The sequence below is a fragment of the Penicillium verrucosum genome (genome assembly GCF_028828655.1).
Source record: "Penicillium verrucosum strain IBT 35672 chromosome Unknown utg000003l_segment0_segment0, whole genome shotgun sequence".
NCBI classification, from domain to species: domain Eukaryota; kingdom Fungi; phylum Ascomycota; class Eurotiomycetes; order Eurotiales; family Aspergillaceae; genus Penicillium; species Penicillium verrucosum.
The window spans coordinates 2,347,749-2,369,303 of record NW_026643212.1 but is presented as its reverse complement, the minus strand read 5'-3'; the positions used below and the strand labels follow the sequence as shown (position 1 = coordinate 2,369,303).

Here is a 21,555-nt window from a genome sequence, read left to right as displayed (position 1 = left end):
GAACAATATGTATTGAAGGAAACCGCCAACTCTGAAGGCCACGAGCCTCCTTTATATTGAAAATCTTCTCTGTTTGAGGTAAGGTCATATCGGAGGGGTTCAGATGTGGGAGACCAGAGGAGAACAGCTGTTCGATATGCGTAACAATGGGGGTGGGGACTTCTGACTCGGAATGATAGACCATCTGGAGTAATCGGTCATACCATGCTCGGAAGCTCTGGGGAATTCTCCGATTCAAGGATTTACGCCATGAATATCCCCTTTGAAGAATTGCTGTGGGTCGGGTCAAAGACCTATAAGCCCGCCGTGGGAAAGAGCAAAGAGGGAGACCAGACATGGTTGCCAGATGAGTAGCTCCCTCTACAGATCATAAACAATCAACCTTTCTTCTCTCTCTCTTTCTCCATTAATTTGTTTCACCTTCTCGCTACAATAACGGAATTAGAAATGTCGGCTGTCCAACTCTAGTGGTCGAAACCGGAGTCTCAGAGTCGTTGCCTCGCCTCCGCCAGGACGCGAAGAGATGGTTCGTGGTGAAGTCCGCATCGTGATACTCATAACATCACGCAAAAAGCGAATCATGTTTGGAAAAGTGGCAACTCGCTCCGCCAAACTCCTCGCGACCTTTAACCCGCCCCGCTATCCAGAGGTCAGTTCCCCAATGTTCCACCTTCCATTACGCAGCCCGCGTCACTTCAACAAGCTTACTGTGCCCAGGAAGTGGAACTAGACCAAAGTGAGGTGGTCGGCAAACCGCACGTGGTGGGGACCTGTTATCCACCAAGATGTCCCACATAAATGCGTTGGGACGGCAGACTACAGTCTCTTTTTGGAGAGAAGGATCACATGGCCTGTCATATGGTTATCATTGAGGCCAAGAGACGCGGGTGTTTCCCAGATCAGGGCCAAATCCTCGCCTATATGGCGATGGTCCAAGCCAGCAGAAGATCATGGAAGCAGACAAATTGGGCTGTTTGGGGGTCCTAACAGACGGCTGGCAAGCTGTTGCCAGCATGTTTGGATCCATCATCCTACATGCACAACAGGCATACAACTCCCGCCTTCGACCTAGTCTGCCCTTAAACCAAGGGCCTGACTCCAAACGCCAATCAGCCGCTTCTGTGACGCCTATAATCAGTCCCCTCCAGTTGGCACCAATTGGGGAGTTTACAAGCGGGATCCGGGATGCTCTTGACGTTGACACTTGAATCCTTGCGCAGATGTGGTCATTTTGTATTTTTAACTGTTCCACTTTGATCCCAACGTTATCTTTAATTAAACTCATTCTTCACTGCTAGCTCACTAGTTATTAGTTGTTCACGAACCAGAAACGGGCGTTGCCCAGCTGGAAAGGACTATAACTCCCGTTTTATCTTTCACTAGTAAGCTTTGTACCAAAGCTCATACTTCTCTAGGAAGTCAATGTTGCACTTCTATAACTAATGGATGTTACCTCACAGGATGGCATCGGCTTGCTTTTGATAAAGTGATTGGGCACCGGTGGTCTACGATAGACGCAGGAAATGTTCGAGCAAGACAGTCGATTTGCACTTCGGAAGCGAATAGTACGGAGTAATGTGCCGGAAAGGTATTCGGACCAAAGCAGTGCAAAGTATTGTTTTGGAACTCACCAGCTGGCTAATACATACAGTAGACCAAAGTCTGGGAAGTTGTGCACATAGACGCCCATATATCCCTGGACAAAGGCTTTGGCCATCCTTGCCATACACTTGCATAGGTACAACTGATAGGAAGTCAGGAGAAAAAGAGAGAGAGCAATTGTATTGGTAACTGCTGCTAACTAAGGGAGAAGGGGAAAAGAAGAAGAGGGAGAGGAGACTACAGTCCTGTCACATAGGGTCAGGTGACACCACACATTGTTAGACATTAAAGCCTGTCGCAAGGACAATCGCGTCAAATTTAGTTCTCACACCATCAGTCCCAGTGGTACCTGTATCGCCAATGTGGTCAATTTCCACTGGGGCCGACCCGACATTGCTGTGATCAAGGCTTTCCAAGTAGTTGGGGTCAAAGATACGTTTAATGGGACGTTATCAGAATGTGGACTCGAATTTCAAATGCGAAGAAGGAGCGGGATTACCTAGAGGAAAGTTGGGCACAAGAAACTTGTGAAACTTCTTAGGCGCGGTCTGATAAATGTACTGGCGTTCTCTCGGCATTTGCACGCAGATTTTCGACGGCATTTCCTGGTAGGTAGGTAGACACAGGGCTGTCACTACTAAAGAACAGTCGCAAGTGGAGGTAACGCTCCCATAGTGAAATGTTAAGGAGTGAAACTCCAGACCTAGGCTCTTCTTATTCTTACAGGGATTAAATGCTACTAATAGTTAAAAAAAGACCAAAGATTTCTATATTTTCAAGGAAGATAAATTATATGGAGGTATATTGTGAGGATAGAACGAATGATTGTTTTCATAATAAAAGTACTGAGACTACTGGAATTCAACATATGAGTCTTTTGGGTTGTTTTTGCTTCTTTTCTGGAAAAGGGAAATTGCTAACGTGGAACATGAATTTACCGGGGATGCATACTGGGGCTTCAGTGAAGACCCATAGTGTTATCACCTGTAGGGGACGCAGGCTCGGACACAATATAAGGACCAGGAACAGGCCGGTTATAGGCCACATCAGTGTCGACAGGAGGGGGAGGGCGAGGCCTCACTGGAATCCGGGAGTTCATACGAGCCATACTAGCAGCAGCAGGGATCCGGAAAGCATTCACATATGGCTCTGGGGCGGTATCCTCAGCGTGAGAAATCGTCACAGGGAAAGGCATACCCAAGTCCCAGAGGAATGATTGGGTCTCGACGTTCCGGGCAAGCTCAGCGGGGTCCCTGTGTCGCATAAAGTCAGCAGTCAGCATATTCAAAGTGTCAGAGGTGTAAATACAGGCCCAGTCAAACTCGGACATTGGTTCCTGTCCGGGGCGGTCGATCAGAACGGAGAAGAATCCAATAGGGACAACACGCACAAGCTCATTTGTCGGGGAATCAATAGCCATCATCCATCCGGCTCGTTTCAGCTGCTCCAATGACAGATGAAGCTCACCCACCCTATCCTTGAGCTCATCGTCAAGCGAAAATCTATTGTGCAAGATGTCCTCAATGAACTGCTGGCAGTCGACTTGAAACAAAGTGCGTGTAGTCTCAAAGAGCTGGGCTGAAGTGTTATCTAGTAGAGCAGACATAGCTTCTTACTGATACCACAATTTTATTATGATGTGTTGTGGTAACGATGATCAGGGAGGGTGAATCTATAACTTGGAGGTTAGCAAGGATGGATTGTCAAGAACTGTTCAGGCTGGAGGCCTATTTATATGGTTTCTACGCCGCACTTTCGACGACAGTAATGCTATTATTATACGCGAAAGGAAAAAAAAAACGAATAAAAGAGAAGAAAGACAACAAAGACGAAAATGGAGAAGATCAAAATAAAGGCCTTGTTAACAGTTCTTTGTTACTCTGGCTAGGGGATTGGAAACTAGGCAAGGGTGGGTATAACAAAGTATTTGAGAACCGTTGAAGCGATATCCATAGCTAGGTAATAACAACGGCACAAGCTTGCTTAGCCATAGACAACGATGCCCAAATGAGCTATATGTATATGGAATAAATTTCAAAAGGGCTGACTTCGCAGCAAAATAAATAGTCAAATCGCAAACAAAGCACTAAAGATATTACTCCACCGAGGGTATCAACGCAAGTCATAATTCGTTGGCCTTCAAATCAGAAGCGCAAGAGCATGATGAAAGAATTTATGTCGCCAAAACTGTGCTTAGCGCGAGACGCGATGCGTATGGGTGCAGTAGTAGTGTTAATGTCTGCTATGCAGAGGCTTGGTGATTTGTCGTCTTTGTCTAGACAGCGGAACGACCCCAGCGGCGGCGACTACTGTTCGGTATGTCAGTATCAATCAAGAAATATCGTGTTATTCGAGGGCGCGCATTGATCACTTACACTCCATCGGTGGGGGTTTGGCGAACGCGGAAGGTGAACCAGATCCCCTGGGGGCCTATTAGTACTTTTCCATGTGGACCGGGAAATCTCATCACATACGACGATAGCAGAAATAAGCCAGATAATAGCAGAAAGGAAGCTGAAAGCCTCGGCTGCCTTCCATCGGCTACATGTCTGGTCCCCTCTAAAGTGCCAAGACCAGATGCTGCCGCAGGGCAGTGGCGGATGGTGTCGACAAGGACACCGAAAGCAGCGAACCAAGCAAACGAAATGAGAATGTCCACTAGATTCCAGTAAGCATTTGGTCTATATCCACGGGGTAGGATATCCAGCACGTACTAGGCCAGGAGAAGAATCCCGAAGAGAACGGGATCAGCCATATGAGGCCCAGCAATATCGATAAGCCGGCAATTACTTCAGTATAGATCCATCGCGACTGGGGCCACCAGTCAACATCTACACCACTGTGGTTAACCTCGGCAAGGTAGTGTCCAATAACACCTGCAACGACCTGAAAGAGAGTTAGATGCGATTTCACAGTTGGTGTAGATATGGGTTATTCACAGCTGCAAAGGCGATCTCCGCAACGCGGAGGATGATAGACACGAGACGTGAAATGACGGGCATTGTTGAGGTGTTGTCAAATCAATAAGTTGTTTGTTGAATAAATATGAAGGACGTTCTTGTATACGGAGATAATGTTGTCCAGCTTGTGTGAGAAGATGTAACGTGGGATAAGAAGTATGGACTGGGGCACACGAGAAGCTATATAACGTATCAGGTCGCACAGACGAACAAACCATAAGAGGGAGCAACAGAGTGCTTTTAAAGCAAGGGACGAATATGAAAGCCCAATAAACCAGAAAAATAAATATCAATCAATTAACCTTGGAAGAACCCAAAACAAAGCACAACTTGCATTAAACGCGATCAATAGAGTCAATCTAAGCCTCCTAATGTCGTCATATCAGTTCCGTGTACAATTCTTTCCAACAAGCGGAGGTCACTATTGGTCCAAGTGTGTCCTGCCCAACCGTTTTCCCGGCCTGGGTGGGTAAAATATCGAGCTTTCGTGGCGGACTGACCGCTGATGTGGACTGTGGCTGAATGCTCCTCAACACCCGATCGGAGCAAGGAGTGGGCCTATAGACTGTGAGGAATATGGGTGTACAGGTACTGCATAGCCCTGGAAGTATTCTGTTGCCTCCATATCGTCATCCCTATCTTCCCCAAACTGCTTCCCCATGCTAAAAACTAAAATGCCACGATGTGCTGGCCTGGAATCTGGAATCTGCACTGGATTGTGATATACATACTTCAGTGGCTTGCTCTTTGAGTGGTGAGTTGACTGCCGATCCTATGGACTATTGACGATAGCTCTGATTTGGTGCAGAATTGGGTTGGGTCTCCACTCAGGGCGATCATTGTTGCTGTCTGACAGGTGCGTGGTGTTTTCTAGACATCCACTGTATATATTGTAGGCTGCCGAGCTGCCGTAGACAGGGGAGATCCGGTTTGAAGCGAAGAGACCTTGTACACGTCTGATGACATTGATATCCTCTTTAATTCGAGTCATCTGACTTACTCTTCTCTCAGCCCTATGACGTGGGGCCACGGAGTAGGACTTGACAGGCTTGATTTTTGTTTATTTTACGCATACTTATGAGGATGTTGAGTTATTTTGCATTGTGTTAATTATAAAATCACTTTCACTATTACTACATCGTAGTATTTGACGTCTGACAAGTGGAGATATGGCAGAACTAGGTAGACATGGCAAAACATCAAAATGTACGAAGTACATACAGGAAGAGTCCAGAAGCATGCGAGTGATGCAAAAGTTTTAAAATTGAGCTAATAGTAGGCCTTTCATACTATGAATAGTAACGACCGCAAGCATAGGCTATCCACTTTGGTACAGCCAAGAGAGAAGATCAGATTCAAAATAATGCTGCCTACAACGTCCCCAAAAAAAGAAAATTACATATTGATGCAGAATGACCCCCTCCGCAACACCGAAAGCCTAAATAAAAGTAATCAAAATATTACAATGGTTTCGACAAGACAAGAAGACTACGTATTCTTCCGATCCAAGTGCCATGCCATCACATCGCGGAATATCCCCTTGGAACCAGTCTCGATGGTATCGCCATGGCAAGGAATCAAACGATCAAAGTCCCATTGATCAATCCTTCTCATGGATTCATTGAACGCCGCCCGATCTTGTTTGGAGAGAATATACCATGCAAACCGTCTGTGCCATGTAGCTGGTGGCTTGGTGGACAATAGCGGCATGATAAGCCTCGTAAGGAAATTAGTCCCCGCTTCGGGGGTCTTGGAATACTGCTCCTTAGAGGGTAGGTTGAAGAGCAGATCCGCCTCAATAACCGTACCCGTGGGCTTATGCAGAAACACCAGCTCGCGCGACCCGTGGCCATACACATACTCGCTTTCAAACTCAGCATCGAACTCCTTCGAGATCGACCGCGGCAGTTGATCGTCCTTCTTGAATACATGCTCGAACGGGGTGTCCTGGAACTCCGGGTTCGATTGTCGCTTCTCATACAGACCTTCCGGCGCCAGGATCACTGCTTGTGGGTATGCGTTCTTCCACGGGGTGATGTTGAGGTGGTGTTCGATATCTGGCGCCGTGATGTATTTGACGTTGCCACCGAGGGATTCGACTGTCTCGCGGACTTCAGATGTTAGGCCGACGGGTGAGAATACTGCGAGGGATCCAGTAGCAAGCTTGACTGTCGCATGCAAGGAGTGTTAGCACAATATCTTAAACAAGGGGCCCCCGTGGGCTTGACATGGCTGCACATCATTTCCTGTTCCCCGAGGCATTGTGCGCCTGGTAAGGTTGGCTCTGTAAGGGTTGGCACTAACCCAGCGTCCCTCGACCGCCGAACTGCAGATGTCCAAACCGTGCGAATGGCAGACTCATAGTCACAATGTCTGGCGTCACATGGCGGATTACCATGGTCGCAGAAGGGTTGGTTGGAAAGAGCTGTGACATTTCGACGCCTTTCCTTTTTCTTTGGCTTTGTTTGTGCTTAGAGTTTGAGAGTTGCGCTCCCTGGCGTTGTATGTCTCAGTTGGTGTGTCTTACAGGTATAGGTAGGTATAATGTGAAGTTCGCAAGGGTAGAGAGAAGAAAAGCTGAATTATAAAATAGTAAGATAGGAGGTTTATAAAGGTCGTTGGAGAAGAAGGGAGAAAGTGGCCAGACAAGCTTGGAATGACGTACAGGCTTATCAGCCACTCTCCACTTTGGATCGAGCCTGGTCGGATGGATTTATCATCGCCTGGGGAGACCTCGGCAACTACTTTTGTATTTTGTACATAACTACATGGCTTATGTGCATTAAAAGAGGCTAGTTATCCAACTAGCTTATTGTTATAGAATTTATAGAATTTTTCGACTTTGTGTATTATAAGCCTTATACTCTGACCAGGTGGATTATGTGCTAAATATCATAGAATACAGCTGGTAGTAAAAAGCTAAAATATTAAACTGACCTAGTAATGCAAGCCAAAAGATCAAGGGGTATCTTGCAAAACACATATTGACTCGTGGAATCGTGTCTTCGAAAGAAGCTTAGGCATACCAACTTGTGCCAGTCTCTTGCTCCTTCTCTTCGCGGTGGGGGATGATCGAGTCCTTAATTTTGAACACGTCGATAATTTCGTGCCACGTATCGTGGTCAAGGCTAAAGACCGCCTGATGTTTCTGCACGCCCTTTTTTTGCGCTTCACTAGGGGCGAATGGCGCGGCCGCATCTGTCAATATATTAGTGCTTTATCAACCAGTCATGTTGAAGAATACTCACGCAGCGTCGGCAAGTCGCGACTATCTGTTGATACACCCACTGTACCGTCTCGCACGAGGAAACTCACGTAGAACAGATTTTCCACGCTTTGCCCGAAAGATTTCGGATTGATACAGAAACGAAACAAGGGAATTCCCCCGTCGTCCGCCACGCTGTACTTATCCATGATCTGTTGCGCCTTCTCCGGTGTAAGATTTGTTTGGCTACTAAGCTCACGCTCGGCAGCTTCTTGACGCTTACTCTGGTTATTGGCAAGCAGTTTATTGATCTCGGAACAGATCTGGGTCAGATTCGTGCTGTCCTGTTGGCCAAGCTCGTCCTGCGCCATTTCTCGGGGCGCCACAGCTTGCGTCGGATCGATACGCTCCACTGCTCTTCGCTGTGTCAGTTGCCGCGTACGCTTCTGTACTGATAGCGGTCCCAGCAACCATCCAGACACAGCCGGACGAGCATTGTTAGGGAAGCAGGCCGATCGGCCAAGCGTATCCCAGTTCATCGCATCGCCGTCATCTTCGTCACTGGCATCGGGATCTCTTTGGCTTCTACCGGGGCGCGCTCGGCGTCCCTGTGTCCCATTTGCCGAAGCCGTCGCATTATTCGGACCGCGACGCATGAACGATACACACTTGGAGACAAACTCATCTACATCAATACCGGCAGAGGTGTCACCGAGGGCGAGCTGGGTGGCTTTCTTGTGCGTTAGGTCGGCGGTGTTGACTAGGATGCGCGAATCGAGGGTGGCATCGGCGGTCTGCTTCACTTTGGCGTAGAATTGATTTGCTTGTTCGACAATGTTGAGGATACCATCATTTCCAGGCTGCATGAGCTCGCCGCGTGTGTCTTTGTGAAAGCTGTTAGAGCACTATCATACGAGCCTCAAGTCCAGACAAAGCAACCTACCATTCAGTTCCCTACCCAGATCTCGAAGTCCTCTCCGTACACTTCTCCGTTCTTCGGGATCCTGGTCAGGGTCATAGTATCGTGTGTCGCTGCCAGTTCGTTGAGATGATGCTTGCGACTGCGCAGTTCGAGCGGACTGAGCAGACCGAGAAGATTGGGCGGATTGGACAGGCTGAGCATTCAAGGGGCGGTCAGCTAGTCGCTGTCGTTTCCTCTGTGAAGGCGGTGCCATCACAGCGGTGCTTCTCTTATTGATGTGGTTTTCTTTATCAGAAGAAAATGCGTCTGGCGATAATGTAGATGGTGCTGCTCGAGGACCTGGGGTGTTTGCTTCGTCCAGGTGCGTGCGAATGAGACGTGCCATCCTCGACCAACACTTAGCGCGATATGAGATGCAGGTTGTAACAAAGAAAATTCAACAAAGAAAAAAGGAACAACAAGTCGCGTGCGACTACACACAGCAGCTAAATTTAGACAAAGAGTTTACCTCGAAATACACCGGTCCTTGAAAAAAAAGTGTGGCTACATTCAATGATCGCGAACGCTTTGTCGCGCGTCGCGTGGATCTTGCACGTGACCTCCCCGCGTCAGTTGCTTATCGGCCATGACGCAGCGACCTGTTGCTCTCTCTAGACGGGGAACAGAGATGGAAGCCTTCACCTTTGCCGTGACCACTCAAGTGGACATACCTATACGGATCAAGATGTACGTTCTCCACTTCTGGCAACCGAGGTTTTTCTCTAATTGATGCATCCACAGTGGCTCGTTAGAGGGGAAGCAAAAGCCGATTCCATGCACGGTGCTTGATGAAAACGCCGAGCTACGGCATATTGGCTCTGTCCAAGACCCCGCCTCCGATCTCTATGTGACCGCTCAGATATGGTCGGAGTCGAAGCCATTGGGCGTGCCGATGAAGACCAAATACAAGGCTTTCAAAACCACTCGAGCATGGAATGAATGGCTGGAGATGCCAATGTCCATCAAAGATGCCGAGCGTAATGCTCAGCTGGCAATCACCATCGTTGATATGTCTCCACTCGCCCCCGATAGGATTACGCACATCCCATTTGGTGGAACTACAATCACCTTGTTTGACGAAGACGGAAAATTGAAGATGGGCAGACAAAAGTGCAGGGTTTATTTACATAAGGACGCTGACGGCTCTGCTACAACCTCTACTCCATCTGTTTTACCACCTAAGCGTCGTAAACCGAATACCCGGGATCCTTCACAGCAGTCACCCGAAGAGGCGGAACTGGAACGGGTCGAAGTCTTGATCAAGAAGCACGAAATGGGCGAGATCCCACGTGTTGACTGGATGGATCAATTGCTCTTTCGCGAATTAGAGAAACTGAAGACAAATGCAGATGAAGCGGCTCAAAAGCGCGCCCTTGAACTTGACGCAGCCCTGCAAAAAGATCCGAAACACGGCAAAAATCAGGACGATAGCTCTGATGAAGAGAACCTCGAAGATGAGTATTTCAACCTTTATGTTGAATTTCCACGATTTGATCATCCCATTGTATGGGCCGATCACGAGTATCCTCCTCCGCCCATTTCCTCTTGGTCTCAAAATGCACCACCCCACCCCAATGCTACTCTTAAGCCAGTTCCTGAGGTACAATTTGGCCCTGGAATTTCACACGCCGATCCCCATAATATCATTCAAATCTACGATCCAGAGGTTGGCCAAATTGGAAACCCATGTGAGGACAAGCACCGGCGTTTGATCCGAAGCCATCGAACCGGCATCATGGATCGTGACCTGAAGCCCAACCCGAAGATCAGAGATGATCTCAATATGATTATTTCCTACGAGCCGACGCAAGACCTCACCGCCGAAGAGAAGGATCTTGTGTGGCGTTTCAGGTATCATCTCACACGGGAGAAGAAGGCATTGACAAAATTCGTCAAATCAGTCAACTGGCGGGATGTCGGAGAATCGCGGCAAGCTGTTGAAATGTTCCCTAAATGGACTGAGATTGACGTCGATGATGCTCTGGAGATTCTGGGTCCTACCTTTGATAATCCTGCTGTCCGTTCATATGCGGTGGAAACACTGCGAAAGGCAGACGACGAGGAGTTGCTTCTATATCTTCTTCAATTGGTGCAGGCTCTGAAATATGATGCAACTCCGGATAACCAACCAGATGCGGCTCCGCAGGAGTCCTCGCTTGCACATTTCTTGATTTCACGTGCGGCTAATAACTTCAAACTTGGCAACTACCTACACTGGTATCTCATGGTCGAGTTCGATGATGCCGATGCAATTCAGCGACGGCTATTTGCGCGGGTTGAATACTACTTCATGATTGAACTGGAGAAGCTTCATCCCGAGCATAGAAAGACATTATTGCACCAAGGTGAAATGGTCGCCGTGCTCTCCAAAATAGCCAAGGACGTACGCTTCGCGCGCGAAAACAGGGTTGGCAAGATTGAGATGCTGAAAAAGTATCTCCGTGACCCTGATAACGACCTGATAAACATAGATCCACCGCTGCCCTTGCCTTTAAATCCTGATGTTTCAGTCGTTGGACTATACCCCGAGGAATCGAACGTCTTCAAGTCAACTCTTTCCCCCTTGCTTATCACATTCAAGACTTCTGAGGGTCGTCGCTATCCGATGCTGTTTAAAGTCGGTGATGATCTTCGCCAAGATCAATTGGTTATCCAGATCATCATCTTGATGGATCGCCTTTTGCAGAAGGAAAACCTTGATCTAAAACTGACTCCTTATCGAATTCTTGCCACCAGCGCAACCGCCGGCGCTGTGCAATTCATCCCTTCAATTTCTCTCTCCGCGGCGTCAGCCAAGTACAAGTCCATCCTCGCTTATCTACAAGCCAACAACCCAGATGACAATGAGCCTCTCGGCGTCCGCAAAGAAACAATGGATACGTACATCAAATCATGTGCAGGGTATTGCGTCATCACGTACCTCCTCGGCGTTGGCGACCGGCATCTTGAAAATCTGCTTCTAGCACCAGATGGCCACTTCTTCCACGCCGACTTCGGTTTCATTCTCGGTCGTGATCCGAAGCCTTTTGCACCCATGATGAAACTTTGCAAGGAAATGGTCGAAGGCATGGGCGGCACAACTTCGCCCCACTATCTGCAATTCAAGCAATACTGCTACACTGCTTACACCACGCTGCGCAAATCCGCGAATCTGATTCTTAACCTCTTCAGTTTGATGGTGGATGCTAATATTCCTGATATTCGGGTGGAGCCTGACAAAGCCGTCTTGAAAGTGAAGGAGCGCTTCCATCTTGAAATGACCGAAGAAGAAGCCATCCGTCACTTTGAGCAACTCATCGCAGACAGTGTCAATGCTATCTTCGGTGTTGTGATTGATCGCTTGCATGATTTCGTGCAGGGCTGGCGGGCATAAGGTCTCTTCATTTTGAGATTTCGTGCTTTCTGATATGTGTATTTCAAGCTCCAAGGTAATTTCTATGCTGATCTTGCATACACTTTATTTTTTAACATTTTTTGGTTCCGCCGCAGACATTCAGGCGTTTTAGAAACGATGCTACGGGATGGGAATTTCGCTTCTGTTTCATGAAGCTCGGCGCAATGTGATGGGTTTATAAAAATCAGGATACCCACCCATCCTATATAATTTTGTCTACATAGCAATGATTTCTTGAAGCTTCGGGGCAATGCCCACACAGGTGCCCACCCAAGCAGGCTCTTATTTACTGCATAGTCTAGATCTAACCAGGCCAAGCCTCCAGTGAACAACAGGGTGATTGACGTCTAGGGCAGATATAATTTTCTAGCATGTCCTCCACTCTATAACATACCGGTCTATGGCAAGTTAACACGGGTGAGGGGACTTTTCTACTGCTTTTGTTGGCCAGGACGACCATGTGTGGTGAACTCGAAGTGCGTTTGATGTCTTGCAAGATTAACGACACACAGTGGATATAGTTAGTGGGTATAATAATGATTCTTTTCCATCCTCTCACATTTCAATTGTGGGAGCAATTGGTAATACGCTGGCTCGTAAGTCACACATAACGTGTGCATGTCCAGGTACCATTGCCGAGCCCTGCAGACCGGGAGATCCCTTCGCTGGCGAGCTCGGCGGCTGTCACGGCACCCGCAGGCTTCACCGTATATCGCAGTCAACCCCCGTTAATCCAAACTCACGTTTTTGTGAACCTCCATCACTTTAGGGATTCCGCCGGGTGTATATAGATGAATAGTATATTCTAAAAACCATACTTGAAAATTTAGACCTCGAAATAATAGCTGCGAACTTTTGGGCTTAGCGTGGTTCGTCTAGTCGACAACTGGAATTTTTATTTTAAAGCTCGGGAGTTGATATAAGGCCTTAAAGTTGGTGGAACGGTCTGTTTAATTAAGGTTTAACTCAAGGTTGGATCCATGGATGGTTCCTATGCTTATTCTAGCCTTCATAAGACGTCCACGGGATGCCTAAAGGTATAGCAGATATTTTTAGCATATTTTACTCACATCCCTGATGTACCAATAGAAGCACCATGCTTTAGAAAGAGACCAGGCATTTGCACCCTGCTAACGAGTTTCTGTTTCTACTGTAGTCAAGACAGTGGAGCCGTCTCCTTCTGTTTAGCGCATCTCCACCCCCTACGGTGGATCCTAGGATCGTGAACTTCGTGAAGATATACAATCCTCTTTTTGCTCCTCTCGATGGTGGCGTAGAGAATCATCAGACAAAGACCACGGGGAATAAAGTTAAATTTGTGAGACCGCGAAAAAGGCCAGTTTTCTGTCAAAATTAATAACCGAAATCGATTAAGGGTGTTTGGATAGGTTGGCTAGGAGATTATTTACCCAGGCGTCATACGTCATAACATGCCTTAATTACCCGTGTGAATTTCTTACTTCATTATTGTATCGAATTACGTATTATACCCGATGGAGCCTAGTAATGCGATAATAGAAAAATTCAAAAATACGATGTTGGAAGATCCGTTTCTCGTTCCTGTATCTGGTTTTTCCCTTTTTTTTTTTCTCCACTCGTCCACAAGGACGCTCGGGGATTTAGTTCCTAGCTCTTTAGTGCAGAACCTTGAGTTAGAGATTTAATAATTTAAATGAAAATGGTTGAATGGTTCAATGATCTATTATTTATTTAGTATTTTAGCCATTTACTATTTACAGGGCACAGGCTTGGTCAGTTCGTGCTATTCTTTTTACGGTTGTAGGGGCTTGTTGGATTGGTGCAAGCTTGTTGTCTACAAAAGCTGTCGAAGCTGGATTGGACGGTATACTGTACAGACAAGCAACAATCCTTGGATGGAGTCTGAGACGCAAGGCCAACAATATGACAGGCTATGATAACCCAGCCAGCCCAGCCCATCCCATCCCATCCCATCCCTGCCTCTGCTCCACAACACGAACCGAACCTAGCCCATGGGTGGCCTAAACCTTGGAATTGTATGCATGGGTGTGTCTGTGTAGTTCAGTACTCCGTACTCCGTATGTTGTAGTGACAACTAAGGTATGAAACTCTTCCACCCCCTTCTCCACTACTTAGCAGTTGGTAAATGCTTCTGCCTAGTCCACACCACACCTATCTGAGAACCCTTCTACCCGAATTTGCAGTACGATGCTATAGAGATGGAGAGACAACTTTCAAGTTGATAGGGAGGGAACATATTGCTGTTAAAGTATGCAGGTACATACAGCTCGTGGTGTAATTTACCAAGACAAGGCCCAGACACACCGAATATACCGAGGACATCCAAATTCCTTCTTCCAAGGATATAGCGCAAAGGATAAATACTCAGCCACACATTCGCCACAATCCGCAGTAATCCCCTTTATATGATGCGGGTGATTACCGAGTCGTCTCGAGGGATTATATGCCCTTGTACTACTATTCTTTTCTTACATTGGGGCCCCGCCGATCTCCCGTGACTCCTTCTGGGGAAGGAGGCAAAAGTCCCCTTAGGGTGCACATATTGGACATTCTTCACGGGTAGCCGTCGGAAAGAGCTCCTTTCCTTCCACCTCATCTCTCCAGGGCTACATCTGGTAGATACATATTACGTCCGATGGTTGTTGTTGTTTTCGCCTCCGGTTAAATACAACATACACTGAATCAATACCTGACTAGAAGAAGATCTAAGAGAATTCACCAAGTCCCAGAAATTGTAGATCAAAATCCACATCTAAAATCCACTATGTTCTTGCACCCAACCACATTGTCTTTATTTTTTGGGGAGTCTTCATTTGAACCTAGAGTGGCCTCCATTGGACAGGTTGGTTTGGTGGAGCCCGTATACGCAATTCAAAGCAAAAATGAGAAAAGTACATTAAAATAAAATAAAATAAAATAAAATAAAATAAAATAAAATAAAATAAAATAAAATAAAATAAAATAAAATAAAATAAAATAAAATAAACCGGGGCACCTTAGTCCCGGATTCCACTCCATCAATTGCTTTTTGGCGGGTCAGGGTCCGAGGCTGTGTGTTTTGGCTGTACTAATGGCATTAATGGCATTAATGGCAGTAATGGCAGTAATGGCAGTAATGGTTTGGACTTTCTTCGGTATTACAACCTGTTACATCAATTTTCCACCGGGAGTTTGTCCTCCCCATTGGCTATTTTGATTTCCCGTATTTTCCGTATTTTCCGTATTTTCCGTACTTTTCTTATTTTCCTAATTCCCTTTTCAGCAAACTGCACATAAATCTACGGAGTACGCTACCCGACAGTCTGGGTACCGGCGATCATCAAGAGAGCAATGCTCAGGGCCGATCCTGATCTATGACAATCGAGAACCCATTACTGGAGTAATAATACCCACTGTTCAGATTTTGCCAACACCGTTAACCCGTTCTTGTGATGAAATTACAGAGTCTGTCACAATCACCTTGGTGACTTATCTACATACACCCGTGCCCTGTGCGGATCCATCCTGGCACCTTCTTCACTTTTTCTCTTCATATTCGAATAGAACTCGGGCTGCACATAAATATTCCAACTTCCCCCTCCTATTCTCCAGCATGAAAATACTCAAACCCAATCCACGCTGCTTTAATCAAAATTCTTCCCCTTGCCCATTTTTACTTCTATCTTTACTTTTGTCTCTCCTGCCGTTGATAGTTAATCATGCCGCGGTCGCTAGACGACCTCAACCTGGATGATCCGACCCTGAATCATCTCTTCCAGTTCGATTTGACTACTTTGGGTTCCATTTATCCCCAAACGTTCCATGCTCACCGGCCACCCGTTGTGACAGATACATCTATGGCTCCTGCATACCAACCTAGATACAATCCGTATGAGGAATCGTTGACGCCGCCTGGTGGACATGTCGCGCCTACAGCCCTGCCCACCCATCGCCGCCCGAATCAGAACATACAGTATCATACTGTCAGCGGCAATGACCCTCGGGCCGTAGCTATACCTTTTCACGACTCTGCGGATCATTTCAATCGTACCGCCCTTCTTGTGGCTCCTCCGTTGCCATGTCCCGAACAAAACCAGAACAACGCGCAGTATTTTGCTCCTGGAGCCATAAGCAATGGTTTTGCCAACAGCAAAGCGCCCCGTAGTCCTAACCACGGACATGAACAAGCGTGAGCCACCCATCCCCAGCCTAACGTGAAAGAGAATGAGCGGTTTACTGACAAATATTCAACTATTCCAGTAACCCAGACAACGTCATTCGATGTGACTGGCCGGACTGCTCGTACCGTGGCACCTTCACGAAGAAGGGATCATTGAAGCGCCATCGCGATGAGCAGCATACTTCCCCGCGCTCGTTCCCTTGCCTATTATGTGAAAATGTCTATTCCAGAAAGTCTCATATGGCCGACCACCAGCTGAAGGCCCACGGGATACGGGCTTGAGCTCAATGAATATGGATTTGGAATTTGGAATTTGGAGCATTGAGGTCTATGTTAGCGATAGAATCTAGGTTTACATGAGCGGGTGCTATAATTGGGTTTGTCTACGGAAACGGCGCGGCGATAGGGCTGGGAATTATTGTTTCCAGCAGGAGCATGGGATATTTGGATGTTTGGATGTTTGGATATATGAGTTCTTTGGGGGGGGTTCTTGGGATATATGTGATACATATGAAGATGTACGGATGATGCACGTCACATTAAAAGATCTACCTTAAACTGGCTAAGCCCTACCCCACGATTGGAGGTTGTGTGACACCTCGTCTTGTCCAAATGGAGAACTTGTTATATGTTGTATCGTATGTACTTCTATAAAAGCCCTTTAGCACGGTATGTACATGGCCTGATGCTATCGTGGTCTAGTGAAAGTACAGCGAGGCAACCGCGAGGCAACAAGGATCTTATAGGGACAGGGGGTGGTGGAGTTCCTTGATTCTGATTCGGGCGGGGGAAAAATACAAGGTTGGACAGATCTCTGAATATTATAGGCCAGACCTTGTAGACCTACTAGAAGTACCTTTTATACAAGAATCCAGTACAGAATATACCTAAATTGATCACTCTAGGAGTGGATAACACATTGGGAGACACGGTGGATCAAAAGAAGAGGGGGAAAAAGAAGGGAAAACCAAGGAATACAGTTGGCGAGACAACAAGGAGGTCCGAGTCCATAGATGGATCGCTAGGACCCCCGAGTTTTCATTCGCTTGAAAATGACATCCGGCATGAGCAATCCCTCAGAACCCTGACGCGTCAGGTTAAATTTCTAAATAGATCCGATAGGACGAAATCGAGATATCAACTGAATTACAGTTATTATAGTAGCTCAAAAGCAGTTCGATTGAAAATTTGCTCCAATTGGGGTGCATATATTGTAAGTCATAGTTTAGTGTGAAGAGAAAGCCCTAAAGAAAGTACTGCGGAGGGTATCTTACTAACACAAACATAAAATCCAAGTATTCCAAGATTGGAAGTAGCCTCAGATGTGGAAATTGTCTGGTGATTTACCCAATTTTCACCTACTCTATACATTACATGTAGAGTTGCCATAGAGTCGAGAACCGCCTAGGCCTTATGGCCCGAATCCCAACCAACGTGTCAACCGGGTACCTGCGTCGAAACTTATGTGTAGTTATATTATGATTGCCATTGTATATCTAGGGTTTTACATCTGAAACCCTCCTTTTGCACACCGCCGGGCTTTGGCGGGTCATTGGCGGCTGAAATTCCCCGGATGGTAGATCCCCCGTCTCGCTGAAGCATCGGGATATAAACGGAAGGGTGACTGACCTATTGACCTTTGTTAAGCGGATATCCCATCTAGGAATAATGCCTTTGATTTCTTTCCTGTAATATTTATCTTGTTGAGGATAGTATGTATTTTTAATAGCCTTCGCTAGTTGGGTCCAAATATGCAAGAAAAAAGCAGGAACAATCCAAAAGGGAAATGCACACGAAGGTATATATATTTTTTATAGAAAATTATCAAAGTCCAAGGAATCTATCCCCGTTCCTAACTCCGATTCCTTTTCTTTGCGCTGTCTATGTACAGTACGCCCGCGTTGTGGTGATAGTTCTATACAAAATATTTGATGGGTAGTAGTAGAGAGTTATCAGGTGTAGAGTCTATCTATGTAGTCCTTACAACCTCCAGAATAATATTTCGTATCCCTGACTCGTTGTACCACATGTATATGAAGATGTTAGGTTTATCCACTAGCCCGTTTTCTCAGATTTCACGAGAAAATGAACTGGATTCGCACGTTCTCATGGCCCCCAACAGCCACCCTGTGAGCTAGACTTGGGAAAAAAAAAAAAAAAAAAAAAAAAAAAAATCGAAATAAATGATTATGAAGAAAATGGCAAAAAGGAGAAGAAAATGAAATTGAGAGAGCTAGTCTCCACCCATGCCTGTCCCTGCCCTTAGCAACGGCGCACACTTGCGGCTCCCAAATTATTCGTGCGCCTAATAGACTGGCCGTGGACAACACCTCTTCCAATATGTACAAGTGCCACATGTCGATCTTTTTTTTTTCCACCTCTTTTTTTTTTTTGGTTGATATTTGGGTGAAAGCCTGAACCACCTCAACTGAAATAAATACCCAGGTATTTCTCTTCCCCATGATGTTACAGAAATCTAACCTATATTCCTTTCTTTCCTTCGTGTTTACTTCCCTCTATCCTTCGATTGAGAGTTAAACATACCGTGGTAACCACATAATATGGACCCGTATACGTTTGAACTTGTCCCCCAGCAGGAAGAGAACACTCCCGGTTCCATTTCTCCCCAACCAGCGCTTGTTCGTCCTGGTGATGTCCCCACGTGGGATTCTTCTCTGTGGGTGTGTTACCAGCCGCATTATGTGAATAGAAACAATGCACAGTATCTTGTTGTCAACAACGGCAACAACGACGCTCAGGCGGTACCCACGGCATCTTTCGGACCTGCGAACTATACCACGAACACCACCCCTCTTGTGGCTCCCTTCACACAGGAACCAAATTGGCAGGAGCCTCTTGAGCCCGGAGTCATAGACAATGGCGTCAACAGCGACGAAAACTCGGATGTCCATCATCAGCTACGTGAACAAGAGTGAGTTATCAACCTCGCAGTCTCGTCCGAGGCAAAGAGTCACTAGTTACTAAGAATATCCAACTATTTTAGTAATCCAGACACCGCTATCCGATGTACTTCGCCCGGCTGCACATCTACCTTCACGGTCAAAGGATCGCTGACTCGCCATCTTAAGGAAACCCATGGTCACCCGAGTCCATTCCTTTGCACAATTTGTACAAAGCCCTTGAAACGAAAGACCACCCTGAAGGACCACATGCTCAGAATCCATGGGGTGCAAGCTTGAGGTTTTGAGACCATTCTACTAGGATGGTTGATATCGAACCACAGTTTCTATTTACTGGCGCCTATGGTTGGGAAGGTTTATGAAAACAGCATTGTGATGGGGTGGGATTATGGGATGTATGGGGTATAGGATTATGGGACATGGGATATGGGATATGGGATATGGGATATGGGATGGATGTATGGGATAATGTACAACAGACAATGCTTGGGTAATATTAATGGATATCTATAAGATTTTGTTTAATTTCCATAACCCGTATAGAACAGACAAAAGTCATCTAACAAAAACTGAGTTGAGGCTGCCAACTTAGTCAATAGCACACAAAAGTCCATAAAAGGAAGTCCCAAAAAGTGTCCACTTAGTGGAGCATTTAGAGAGATTTCTGAGTGGATGTTGTTAAGCCCAAGATGAACCTAACGCGTGGAGGAAGGGTTTCCTATAATATTCTAAAAGAGAACAACCCAAATGAAGTCATTTTCTTGCCAATCTTGTCAAGAGTACATTTATAGCTGCTAACTTAGGGTTTCTGTACGCCCTGAAGAGATTGATGCTATCTCAGGTGCCATGGGGTGGGCACTAAGCAGGCTCCTTGCCTTATGAAGGCACAATATATCTGTATGAAGAGGCTTATAAAGCCCTAGCTGTCATCCATGGATAAATACGATAAATATTGTACGTTTGTAGCAATTCACGTCGACGTAATGTTCACCGCCCGCGCTTCCGCCTTGGACATTTTGACGGTTTTTTTTTTTTGTTGCCTTCCGCGGACCAGTTATTTTATTTCTTCGATCATCCAGTCCCTCCAGACCGATCGTCCACTGCTCCGATTGAAAAATGAATCGTATTTCACCGGACTGAACAACACTCTCCCTTCAACGATCTTCCATGGCCCAGTTCATTCCGCGCAATGCATTCCCCCATTACGGGGCCATCCCAAGGTCCTATTTCTTAGGACACCACAGGGCTGGTCTGACAAAGATGAAGAGCATGCTCTCCACTATCGACTATGTTGTCGAGTGTCGTGACTACCGAGCCCCCGTGACCTCGATTAACCCAATGTTCGAGGAAGCTTTGGGCAAGATGCGCCGACTGGTCGTCTACACTAAAAGAGATCTGGGAAGCATTTCCAAATCATCTGCTCAGAAAATAGTAAGTATTTCTCTCTACCATGGAGTCAGATTGTAGGCCTTTGTTGGATATCAGCTAACATAGCCGCAGACAGAACGCAAATTGCAAAGTTTTGATCCAAAGAGCGCCGTGTTCTTCACCAGCTCATCCTCGCGCCCAGATGTCAGCCAGATCATCAAACACCTTCGAACCGATGCCGAAGCCCCCGATAAGTTAGTAGGCTGTCGAGTGTTAGTTGTCGGGATGCCCAATGTTGGCAAGTCAACACTGATCAACAACCTACGCAACTCAGGCACGGGCAAAGCCAAGGCTTTGAAAACCGGACAGCAGCCCGGTATTACACGGAAGATAGCCACGCAGGTGAAAATCATTGACCGCGAAAACGGGTCACATGTCTACGTTTTGGACACGCCGGGAGTGTTCATGCCGTATGTCCCGGAGGCGGAGAATATGCTCAAGCTGGCTCTCTGCGGCTGTGTGAAGGACAATGTCATTTCAGCCATCACTCTCGCGGACTATTTGTTGTACCATATAAACTTGAATGATCCGACAGTGTACAAGCGCTGGTCGGAACCGACGAATGATGTGGTTCCGTTAATTGAAAGTTTTGCGCGCCAAACTGGTCTGCTTGCAAAAGGCGGAGTTCCAATGATGGATGGAGCCGCATTGCTTTTTATACAGAAGTGGAGGCAAGGAGAGCTTGGTCGATTTTTGGTGGACGACCTAGAAGCAGAGCAACAACGACGGGAAGATCCTACGCAAACATCACGCATGAGCATGACGCAAGCCTTGAGGGTGGAAAGGACGACCCGAAAGAACAAACCGGATGCAACTAGCGATCTGTAACATACTGTATAGTTATATAATGAATCTGCCTTGGGAATATTGGTGGATATTTTGGAAATAATAATCAAGTGATGTCATTACGAACAAACAGAGGATG

General features: G+C 46.5%; 10 protein-coding genes across 10 annotated transcripts; 6 read left to right on the top strand and 4 right to left on the bottom strand.

Annotated features, from left to right (window-relative positions):
* Positions 1–204: 204 nt before the first annotated feature.
* Positions 205–798, top strand: N7516_008577 (uncharacterized protein; the record flags this gene model as incomplete). The annotated part of the gene is made up of 3 exons (XM_057221296.1): positions 205–350; positions 446–526; positions 648–798. Coding segments are annotated over 3 exons (228 nt in total). The 3' UTR covers positions 649–798.
* A 152-nt stretch (positions 799–950) lies between these two features.
* On the top strand, positions 951–1,208 carry N7516_008576 (uncharacterized protein; the record flags this gene model as incomplete). Its single annotated transcript, XM_057221295.1, has 1 exon — positions 951–1,208. The coding sequence occupies one exon, from the start codon at positions 951–953 to the stop codon at positions 1,206–1,208; it is 258 nt and encodes an 85-aa protein (XP_057071567.1).
* A 1,352-nt stretch (positions 1,209–2,560) lies between these two features.
* N7516_008575 (uncharacterized protein) lies at positions 2,561–3,208 on the bottom strand (the record flags this gene model as incomplete). Its single annotated transcript, XM_057221294.1, has 1 exon — positions 2,561–3,208. One exon carries the CDS (start codon positions 3,206–3,208, stop codon positions 2,561–2,563), a length of 648 nt encoding a protein of 215 aa, XP_057071566.1.
* Positions 3,209–3,877: 669 nt separating this feature from the next.
* N7516_008574 (MARVEL domain-containing protein) lies at positions 3,878–4,604 on the bottom strand (the record flags this gene model as incomplete). Its single annotated transcript, XM_057221293.1, has 5 exons — positions 3,878–3,911; positions 3,978–4,024; positions 4,148–4,260; positions 4,317–4,488; positions 4,542–4,604. 5 exons carry the CDS (start codon positions 4,602–4,604, stop codon positions 3,878–3,880), a joined length of 429 nt encoding a protein of 142 aa, XP_057071565.1.
* Positions 4,605–6,050: 1,446 nt separating this feature from the next.
* On the bottom strand, positions 6,051–6,960 carry N7516_008573 (uncharacterized protein; the record flags this gene model as incomplete). The annotated part of the gene is made up of 2 exons (XM_057221292.1): positions 6,051–6,730; positions 6,867–6,960. The coding sequence occupies 2 exons, from the start codon at positions 6,958–6,960 to the stop codon at positions 6,051–6,053; spliced, it is 774 nt and encodes a 257-aa protein (XP_057071564.1).
* A 618-nt stretch (positions 6,961–7,578) lies between these two features.
* Positions 7,579–9,074, bottom strand: N7516_008572 (uncharacterized protein; the record flags this gene model as incomplete). Its single annotated transcript, XM_057221291.1, has 3 exons — positions 7,579–7,760; positions 7,811–8,650; positions 8,711–9,074. The coding sequence occupies 3 exons, from the start codon at positions 9,072–9,074 to the stop codon at positions 7,579–7,581; spliced, it is 1,386 nt and encodes a 461-aa protein (XP_057071563.1).
* Positions 9,075–9,314: 240 nt separating this feature from the next.
* N7516_008571 (phosphatidylinositol 3-kinase VPS34) lies at positions 9,315–12,101 on the top strand (the record flags this gene model as incomplete). The annotated part of the gene is made up of 2 exons (XM_057221290.1): positions 9,315–9,415; positions 9,470–12,101. The coding sequence occupies 2 exons, from the start codon at positions 9,315–9,317 to the stop codon at positions 12,099–12,101; spliced, it is 2,733 nt and encodes a 910-aa protein (XP_057071562.1).
* A 3,719-nt stretch (positions 12,102–15,820) lies between these two features.
* Positions 15,821–16,563, top strand: N7516_008570 (uncharacterized protein; the record flags this gene model as incomplete). The annotated part of the gene is made up of 2 exons (XM_057221289.1): positions 15,821–16,290; positions 16,362–16,563. The coding sequence occupies 2 exons, from the start codon at positions 15,821–15,823 to the stop codon at positions 16,561–16,563; spliced, it is 672 nt and encodes a 223-aa protein (XP_057071561.1).
* A 2,279-nt stretch (positions 16,564–18,842) lies between these two features.
* Positions 18,843–19,217, top strand: N7516_008569 (uncharacterized protein; the record flags this gene model as incomplete). Its single annotated transcript, XM_057221288.1, has 1 exon — positions 18,843–19,217. The coding sequence occupies one exon, from the start codon at positions 18,843–18,845 to the stop codon at positions 19,215–19,217; it is 375 nt and encodes a 124-aa protein (XP_057071560.1).
* Positions 19,218–20,369: 1,152 nt separating this feature from the next.
* N7516_008568 (putative GTPase MTG1) lies at positions 20,370–21,458 on the top strand (the record flags this gene model as incomplete). Its single annotated transcript, XM_057221287.1, has 2 exons — positions 20,370–20,633; positions 20,703–21,458. 2 exons carry the CDS (start codon positions 20,370–20,372, stop codon positions 21,456–21,458), a joined length of 1,020 nt encoding a protein of 339 aa, XP_057071559.1.
* Between the last annotated feature and the right edge of the window lie 97 nt (positions 21,459–21,555).